The sequence below is a fragment of the Acanthochromis polyacanthus genome, chromosome 17 (assembly GCF_021347895.1).
Source record: "Acanthochromis polyacanthus isolate Apoly-LR-REF ecotype Palm Island chromosome 17, KAUST_Apoly_ChrSc, whole genome shotgun sequence".
Classification (NCBI taxonomy): Eukaryota; Metazoa; Chordata; class Actinopteri; family Pomacentridae; genus Acanthochromis; species Acanthochromis polyacanthus.
The window spans coordinates 14252874-14263067 of NC_067129.1; the positions used below are offsets into that span (position 1 = coordinate 14252874).

Below are 10194 nucleotides of genomic sequence, written 5' to 3' on the forward strand. Positions count from 1 at the left end.
TTTTTCAAAGGCTGAAAAAAGGTTAAATATTCCTCCAGTTTGTGTGGATTTTTATTGAGGAAAGTAATAGAGCATCATTTGTTTACAAAAGCAGTAAGTATGCAATGCTACACAGTAAATTTACAGTTCTATTTTAATATAATGAAATGTGCTTTCATTGAACAAAAATGTATCAAAAGTACTTAAGAGCCAGTATTGTTTGACAAAAACTTGAAGATACCCAGCCCTAATCATTAGTAACTGTATACAGATCTCCTGTACTGTGGATTGGCGGTTATCTGCTGAAATGGTTTAGAGGAAAGCTTGAGAAGTTGGATTTAGAAAAGCAATCTAGATTTTGTAGGCACACACACAATTTGTAAATGACAGTTCAATCCACCTTGATTTCCAGACAAACGGTGAAACATCTTTCCACAAGACCTCACTGAAATCTGACTGACGTTACAGTGTCTTGCTTCTCTGGGAACTTTCTGAAATGTGGGAGCTTAAGTAACACATAAGGTGCCCGCACTGTCACAGATAGTTTTGACCATACAGTTGTAAATTTACACACACACACACACACACCTGAGCAGATTGAATTTCTGCCCATACCATACACTTGACTTTACTGGATCTCTTTTGTGCACGATGCCAAAACCGTTCACAGTTGCTTGGTATGCAAGATAAAAATAGAAGTGTGACAGGGAATCTCAGCTTGTACAGTTCATTCTCTCATCTTACATTTTAGGGTCCCTGTACTCCCAAAAAAGCTACAGCTAGCTTTGTCTCAGCGCAATAACCAACAGGTAGCTAGGCGACCTCCTGACGTGTTGTCCTCCGTCGTGAGGACTGATCTCTGACAGAACGTGAAGAGCTGAGAGCCTCTGAAGTGCTCAGTACTTTTTAACATTGATGAAAACTTTGATAGCTCCAGTGAAGTCAGCAGACAGAAGAACCTCCGTGTGATCCGTCTTTAGGGCTCCTGCAAAGAAAGCAAACAATAAGGAAATTTTATAGCACTGAAAATGACACTCTTGATGTCCTAAAATCTGCTTACGAATTGCATAAAGCGGACACACCTGAGGGTATTGTTTCAGAGTCTGTCGAGTCGAGACTCTTACACTCTGCTTCTGGTTTCTCTGCTCCGGTCTCTTGTGGAACAATAAGGCCTGGGTGGGGCGCGAAAATGGCTGAGGTGACTACTGCATTGTGTGCTGAAAGATAAATAATGCTTCATTAACAGTCCAGTGACGGGGAACAAAGACAATAGACCGGTACTTAAATTAAATCCTGTGTGTCACTCAACACAGAGCACAGTGTACCTTTAATCCCTTCCCAGAAGTCATTGCGGTCCCGTCGTACGGATGTGAATTTGCTCAAGTCGTGGTAAGTGCTCCAGATGTATACGTACTTATCCTCTGAGCCGCTGACTATGAAGGAGTAGTCATGGCTATGGGGAGAAGGACCAGGAATAAATGGGTTTTTGCATAAAAGGCTTCGTGCAACATACTGTATGAACAAGATTAAGTGTTGTAATGGACAGTTATTACAGTCAAACTTTCTCATGTTAAATACTAGGACTTGACAAGAAAAGCAGAGGGCAACAAATAGTCAACACCACTACTTTAAACTGCAGTTCACAGAGAGGGATTTATGATCCACTGAATGTTCATCTGAAATGGAAGCATCCTCACCTGAAGCTCGCTTTAATCTGGCTGCTGCTATTGACGTAACCCTTGTATTTCATGGACAGAGACAAGTCCCTCAGGTCGTAAAGGCGGATGCGGGAATCATTTGAGGTCACCAGAATCTATGAGGGGAGAGTGGATTGTGACATTTGACACTTAACGTGTCTCGCGTATCTCATTAAAGAGGACATGAAACATACTAAACACATTTGTAGTGGAGGCCAGCTGTTACCTTATTCTCTCCAGGCAGAGGTTCAATGCCGGTAATTTTGCGTCCTACTTTGTTCCTTCCTCTGGTGGACCTCACGTGAATTTGAGTGTGGTATTTTAGACGCTAAAGAATGTGTAAACACAAGAATACAACACATCAGTATTTTAATGAATGCAGCCTGAACATAGATGAAGAACAAAGTACTGGAAGTGGATACCTCTGTGTCATAGAAGATGCAGCGGCCATCATAGGTTCCAATGACCGCATACTTCCCGTTTTGGCAGAAATTAGCAGCAGTGATGAGCCGTGTTTGTCCGTCAACTTCGTTCCACAGAGCCACCTTCTTGTCTGGAATGTTCCAGAGCCGTAGTTTTCCATCCAGAGAGCCGCTTAAAAAGTATCTGTCATCCTAGGAAACAAGAACAAACTGTTACTATAAATACAGCCCGGGAGCCAAAATTAATAGATGTATGATTTGCGCTCGGAGAAGTAATGCAAGGTGACACAGCTTACTCTGGGATGGAAAGCAATGGCTGTGACAAAATCAATGTGCTGAAAGCAGCAGAGACACTCTCTCCTGGATATGTGCCATAATCGGACGGTTTTATCCATGGAAGAGGAGAGCAGGAAAAAGTTCTAGGTCGACACAAAAACAGAAAAAGTGAGACCAGATATAACAACAAGGGTCTAAAATACGTGAAAACGAGGGACAGTAATGAAAAGAGGGCAGTGAGATAATTACCTTCGACCAGGACAGGTCTAACAGATCAGCTGTGTGACCCTTGTACTTGCAGAAGGGGACCTGACGAAATGGGGCGTTCCTGTCTTCTGTGTCTGGGTCCTCTGGAACACAACTTGCCTAGAATACGAGCACAGCCACTTAGGAAAAGAGTGCAGAACTCACATGTATACTAAAACAGCTTAAAAATATCAGCTTCTTTCTGTCACTTTTTTTTCTAAACTCTGGACAACTCACAAATCAAGCGTTATTAATTTCACTCACCCCGGGATCAGTGTCAGATTTAGAGGAGCATAAGCTTTCCTGAGACGGAGAAGGTGAAACTCGACCTGGACAGGCCATAACAAAAAATGTTACCGTAGCAACCGAGCTGAGCATCTAAATTAAAACAATCAATCACCATGCTCCACAATATCGGGAGCCGCAGATGAGGTTACCTTCAGTGTTGTACTTTAATCTCATGTTATTGAAGTAGTCGAAGGCAGTCTTCAAGACCCAGATGCGAACCACGTTATCTTGGCCTGCAGTTGCCAGCAGCCTCCCACAGTGAGAGAACTTCATCGTCCAAACAGCCCCCTGAGGGAAAGACAAAGAGAAGCATTCGCTGGTGTGCATCTTCCCTTAACACCAAAATGATCAAATAACAACCTACGATCCCCTCACCATGTGCTCTCCACTGAGGTCCTGCACCACCTTAATCTGATCAAAGTCGAAGGGACCCTTGAAGCTATGCGCTGCCTTGAACTTGGCTGGTCTGGTGTACGGCATGCCCTCATCGTCACTCGATGACGGATCGTCCGGATCTGTATGGAACACTGAGAGCACGCCAAACAAAAAGCATAGCTAAGATTATTAAACCCATTGCAGGAGCAGGAATTTATATTACATAAGCATGTGCGGGCATTCTGAAATCCATCAAAATAAGGGTCAATTTTCATCGCTGGTCACAATCGAAGCAATTCAACAAATTGTGCACTATGTTAATCCAGAACGAATTCTGCTAAAGTTCTCAGAATTTTATGATTATGTGGATCAGATTTATTGGCTGAACTTCCAAGTTAGACTCCTAAAGGAAACAGGTCAGATCCGATTGGAAAACAGTTTGATTAACACCCCACACTGCAAATACATCCAGATGTACAGATGTTGCAAATACACAGTTGCATTTTTGTGGATATTTTTGTGACAAGTTTGTCTGTCTGCTACATCTTTCCCCCCCAGCAAGAAAGTTACTTTGTACTGTTTTTAAAGTACTTATAGCAACATCATAAATATAATTGTAAAAAACAATACACTGCTGCTGCTTCTTTTACCTTCATCACGCACACTTTTCACTTTGTTGACTGCCTTCTCTCCATACTCCTCAGCAAGATGCTTGGCCTTTTTCACAGACTTGCCCAGGAATTTTTTAAACTGGGTTCTGGTTCAAAACGTACAGGAGAACAAAATCTCATATCAAATGATGCAATGAGAAGGAGAAAATCATCCTTTCCAACAGCAGGCTACAAAACGTCACTGATGTATTACGTTTTCTGTTTCAGTTTCCCTCCATCCGTGTCTGCCAGGGGAGCCTGAGACTTATCGTCATCATCTGACTGTGCTGCATCATTCCTGCCAGGAAATAATATATATTAGCTTCCTCTAGAAAATGTACCACTTGTTTTTAGATGATAAGGCTAATCTTTTCCATGGGAAAATGAAAGTGCAAACTGTTAACATCAATTCAACAAACAGCAACCTGCTTATTTCATTGTTAGAAAAAAAGCTTTTTCCCGGAGGCCTAGTTTGATACTCCGTATTCAGCCCCATCTTTCACTCTTACAATAAGTGGTGCTTTGTCTAGTATTACATCAAATGTAACACAACTGCAGCTAGAACAGAAAATTATTTTCTGCTTACGTAATGTACTCCTTGGTCCTCCTCATGATGTGCAGAGTGAGGGGGTTGATCCCAGCAGGAAGTTTCTCCTCTGCCTGAATTAGAGGGATCTCTTCCCCAGTGTCTAAATTCTTGATCATCACACTGGCTAAGATTTCCTGTTTAAAGATTGCACACAAGTATGTTTTCTTTGCAGAGAATGTTGGTCTAAAGAATGTGCAAGAAGTTGGGTTATGGCTCGGATTCAAGCTGTATAAAGGCAAATAAAAAAAATAAAAAAAAAACACAGAGGGATTCTTACTTCATCTGTCAGTTCTCTGCCAGAGTTGGAACGTGGGCGCTGAGGGCCTGGAGTTTGTCCTTCACTTGGAGATGAAGCCTGTTCATCCTCATTTTCCTAAAGAAAATAAAGACAAAGGCAGCAATAGATGAGCAAGCTGCTACAGTAATCAGAAAAGCAGACAAGTCCCCAGCCTCACTGACCTGTGCTGTCACCACCTTATCCCCGCTGGTGGCACTGGCCAGATCCAAGGAATGCTGTAGCTCTTTGGTTAGACTCCTCACGGTGCTGCTGGGAGACACCAGGCCAGAGGGCTCCAGAGGATCAACGCTGACTGCACCGACTGCAGACACTGAATAATCACACAACAGAACACAACACTTCATCTCAAACACGGGAATAATTGATCTCTGTCTGCTTTATATGTGTTCAGTGTTTGGCATGGTAGAAAATTTGCAATGAAAAAGCAAGAATGGCATTTTTCCTGGGAGCAAAAACCTCAAGACACGGAAGATGGGATGTTATATATGTCATTTTGAACATTCTTTAAAGAGACACAGTTGTGGAAACCTGTGTATGCATGTAGTATTAAACACAACTTATATTTGTACAGCTATTATTTGAACAGCTATTAAATACAGGCAGAGTTCAACAGTGAATGTGAGAGGGCAGTATAAGCCAAATGTGTGATTTTCTAGTGTAAGATGAGTGATGTTTTTCAACTCTGTCTCCTTGTATCTCAGCAGTGGGTGTATGTGTGTCAAGGTCAGCCAGCTACAAAGTCATACAATGAATTTCCTTCTTTTTTCTGCTTACCATACTTTATGGTTCAAGTCATCCATTATTAAGCTAAATCACTGGTCACATGTGGTGACTACAGGTCTGTCATTCATTTACTCATGCTTTGCAACGCCTGGTTCAAGTAAACCTAGAGCCAACCTTCTGGTGTTATGCTGAAGCCCTTTTTTATTTCACACCAGCAGCAAACGAGCAAAAACAGCCCCTAATTCTTAAAGGTAAATATTTCAAAGAATATTCTGGATGAATGCCAAACTTCAGTACAATTAAGTGTGTATGTTTTTCTACCTTCCAGTCCACTTGGCCTCAGACACTCCTGTGACTTCTTGGAAGGTAAGCTCTGCCACGACGGTGGAGGAGGTCTTGGCGGAGGACCTCCGCTTGGAGGGGGTGGACGCGATGGAGGAGGCTTCTTTGTGCTGGCTACAATGTCTGGTTCCACTGTGAACTGCCGCGGAGGTTTCATGGGCCCAGAGGGGTCTATGTCAGCCGGCCCGTCTGTCAAAGGAACCTGGTCTAAGATGTCTGCAGGCCTCTGCTCCCGCTCGCCTTCTGCACCCACAGCAGCCCCACCAGAGTGTCTCTGTCCTATGGTGCTGGTGATGTCTGGAGGCTGAACATGTTCTTGCGAGCCCACTGATGGTCCTGGTAGATCTATGGGTTCAGGAGCCAGTACAGAGCATTCTCCATTTGTTGCTAAGCTTTTCTGTTGTTCCTCTGGCCTTTCAACAAGCTGAGGTTCAACAGTTGGCGCTGCTGGTTCCACAGGAACTCCCTCAGCACTATTGTCTTCCTTTGACTCTGTTCTAACATCAACATGTAGCTGATCTAACAGCTGAGCCACCTCACCGACATCACTAGCACTTCCCTTCTGGCTCTCCTCGATTATGCTATCAATGATCTATGAGGAAGAGAAAATAACAGTTATTTGAACAATACCGCAACTTTTTTTGTGTGGTAAGTTCCCACGTCTCAGCAAGTCTGACAGAAACACGTCAGTTCATGTAACTTTTTTTTTGTTTCATTTCACAGATGTTAACACTAAAGTGTGACACATAAACCTGGGTTGTACAACAATTATGTATACAGAATAGGCCAACATACCCTCATAGATGTTGGCTCAGTCTGACTCTTTAACCTTTCAAAGATCCGAACTGAGTTACACTTTTTTTGGACACAATAAATATGAGAATATGATCAAACTCTATTGTTTTGATAAACATCTTATTCGGGGGATTTTTCGTTATATCAGAGTCTGTGCAAGAACAGAGAAAACCATACCTGTAGGGAATCATCTTGCTGAGTCTCAGATGTGGCACAGCTCACATCTTGTGCAGCATTTACTGATCTCTGGGAAAGCTATAAAGAAAATAATTTTAAAATCATTGTTACCTGCAATATATACATAGAGGAAATAAGGAAAGTCACTTTCTAGCTGTGGCTTAAATGAAGGTTTGTCAAACATAAACAAAAATGGGAATCCTATTCAGTATATGTAATTTATATCAAAATATACCTACCTGCTACTTTAACACAGAAATATACATATTTGGAAAATCATATTTTTATAAATCCAAAATGTATCATCAACCTTTTTCTACTATACTCTGATCTTTGTGACTCATAAAACAACCCCAGGGTCTGACAACATCTTATCCATGTGTAACACTGGCCCATGATGCAATTTCTTTTTCCTGCTAAAAATCGATATTTTCAGTGAGCGATGCAAATGTTGCGTGTGGGTTGTCAGTGTGTGAACAAAGTTCACTCCTCAACCTTACAGCAAAAGTCAAAGTTTGAAGCACACAAAGCAACGTCTGGATAAACCAGACTGGCCTAGAAACAAGTGGCAGAGTCACAGATGAAGTTACAAGTGCGCTCTCTGACCACAATCACCAAAGGTATGGAGAAAAAATAGGAGCAGTACTTGACACAAAACTATCTTGATAATTTTTACACAACGGAATAGAAAAACTCTGTATTCCAAACTATCAGTCAGCAACTTGAGAAGACAAGTGCTTTTCTCCCTGTTCACTGCAGGAGTTGAATTTAGCTTTTTCACTTCACCAAAATCAACAAACCATGCAATTTGCCCAAACTTCTTCATGATGCAACTTTGCCACACCTTAAAATCGCTCATGGTAGGTGCAACATCAAAAAGACTACTGTAAACCCTTCAGTCCCCTGTAGATAGTTAAATGCCTCATGTCAGAACAGTGTATTGTACAAGGTTCAGTTCCAGTAGTCAGTGGTATGTAATTCTGGTAAAATATCCACACTCGCTTACATCCAACTCTGAGTAATGCTGTTAACAACAAACAAAGAGCAAATTACCAACTAACCATGTTGCTGAATAGTAAGTAGTGGTAAATAGGTTTAACCGATTAATCCACACTAGATTAAAGATTCAAAAGGATACCAAAATGATTAAATAGAACTGAACTCCAACTCTTTATACTAGCAAAAACCACTTCATTTTCAAGTCAGCGTAATCATTTCAGCAGTGACTCAGCACAGCATACGCTACCGTGTTTCAACATTGCCTGGGTTTTAGATAAACATACCTTAGGTGAAGGAATGACAAACTTTGCAGGTGACCTAAGAGCACAAAGAGACACAGTTCAAAAAGGCAATAGAACTCAACGTTTAAAATTCAATAGCCTAAAACAAATCTAAAATTTTAATTTCATCTGATTGCTAAGCAGTAAAAATAATATGTGTGAACTATAAAATAAAAAAAAAAAATCTGATTTTCCGATCTCTGATGCCTTAAAACGGTTTTCTGAATGTGGTGTTTGACTTTGCAGTGCGCCAAATGATGCTTAGTGAATTTAACTTTAACAGTAGTAAGAAAAGAGACCAGGTACTTTAAATTAAATCTGGTTTCTGCATGACAAAATAAGTGATATTACAGGGTGACCGAAAAAAAAACACTTGCCATAATATCAGCGCTCATAAAATCCAGTGGATATAGCTTAATTTTGGTCATCGATCATCGGATCTAAGATGACTGTAAACCGAAACAGTAACTGCAGTATTTTACTGGGGTGATCTTGACTTCAGTTCCCCACAGTGGTAGCCAGTAATATAGTTTTGGTGCAACAACAAACAATGTTTTGAACAGAAACTGTCAATGTGCATCTTAGTTTCAGCTTTCTAAAGGAACCTGTTCCTACATGCAAACTTTTCCTCGTCAGAATAACATCATGTGACTTGTGTGTTGGGGTCAGACTGTAAAAAAAAATCAAACAGCTGGTAAACTGAAGAACCGTATAAATCTATATAACTGCACATTTTAATGATGTAAACACAAAAATGGCATGACAGTATTTTGCACCAAACTTGTGTCTTGTCTTTAAAGCAGATGAAGAAACGTTATTTACGCAAATGGCCATTTAGAAAATTTAACGTTAGCTGTCAAGACTACGCTGAGTAGATATTTATACTACATGATCAAACAAGCAGAGAAACGAGTGCATTTGTCATTTTAATCAAACTGAATATTATCAAAATGTGTTTCCTTACACTTTTGGAGACGGAGTGAAATTAACGTCCTCTGGAGCATCATAAAATTCCTCTGTGTCACTTGTATCTGACGCCATGCTAACGTCAAATTAGCTCGCTAGCTAGTCCAAGTTAGTCGCCAGGCAGCTGTGGGAAAGCCTAACCTGCGAATGATTTAAGTGTTATACATATGTCTCGTTATATTCGGCCTTCTCGATAGTGATAATACAACTTCAGAGTCTTGGCCCGGGCGTCGTCAAACAACCACTTTCCTGTCCAACGTCACGCCATAACGTTACAATATGCTAGCAATGCTAACAATTTCTGTTCGTACGACTAGGCAGCAACTAATGCTAAGTAGCCTCCTGCTTCTTTTCAGATCTGTCTCGCTAAAAGAAACAGTATCGAGGATGAAAACCGTCGCCAAAAAAACGCGTTTTTTTTAACTTCAGCTCACGCTTGATCAGCTGTCAAGCTAACAGAGCCAGTGAACGGCGTCATAAACAAACCAGTAAGACAAAAAACACATCTTAGCGAGGTGAGTCAAAGGGCGGGGCTCAGGCGCCCTCTTCTTCTGCTCCACTGTTATGATGGCTGGCTATGAATTTGACACATTACTGTCCGCTGCTGGACTCACTGACGAACAGCAGGCAGGAGGATGGAAAAAGCACGGGCTGGGCTGTCGTGTCACGGCATGGTGAGGAAGGAGTATTAGTAGGGAGATTTTCCTTACATCCAAAAATACACTAGCTATAGGATCTTTCTAAGAGTGGCAAAACATCATCTGAGGATGAGAAGCTAATCTTTGAAATCAAGTAGTGTACAGTCTCACTGACACTGGATTTTTGAAGCACTTATTGACATAGATATTGTAAATAATATATTTTGATAAGAATCATGTAATTTTGGGTAACAGAAAAGTCTGATTGGGATATGTAAGGCTGATTAGAACAGTTTACAGCTTAAAAATGAAGTTGTTAGTCATCTCTGGTGAAGCAATTACACCTCTAAAACTAATATTTGTGTATCAAAGTTACTTATTTACACATTATATATCAAGAGCAAGTTAGATTATTGGAATAATTCAGCAACACATGTTCAAACAGGAAAGTGA

At 41.0% G+C, this 10194-nt stretch overlaps 1 protein-coding gene across 1 annotated transcript; it reads right to left on the bottom strand.

Annotated features, from left to right (window-relative positions):
• Positions 1-33: 33 nt before the first annotated feature.
• wdr44 (WD repeat domain 44) lies at positions 34-9674 on the bottom strand. The gene is made up of 20 exons (XM_022210887.2): positions 9102-9674; positions 8141-8174; positions 6858-6935; positions 5865-6477; positions 4982-5130; positions 4800-4895; positions 4520-4656; positions 4148-4231; positions 3934-4040; positions 3284-3435; positions 3058-3196; positions 2885-2949; positions 2624-2740; positions 2395-2517; positions 2099-2290; positions 1903-2004; positions 1677-1792; positions 1305-1432; positions 1062-1196; positions 34-964 (listed from the first exon to the last, which is right to left on the bottom strand). The coding sequence occupies exons 1-20, from the start codon at positions 9176-9178 to the stop codon at positions 876-878; spliced, it is 2733 nt and encodes a 910-aa protein (XP_022066579.1). The 5' UTR covers positions 9179-9674; the 3' UTR covers positions 34-875.
• Positions 9675-10194: the final 520 nt, after the last annotated feature.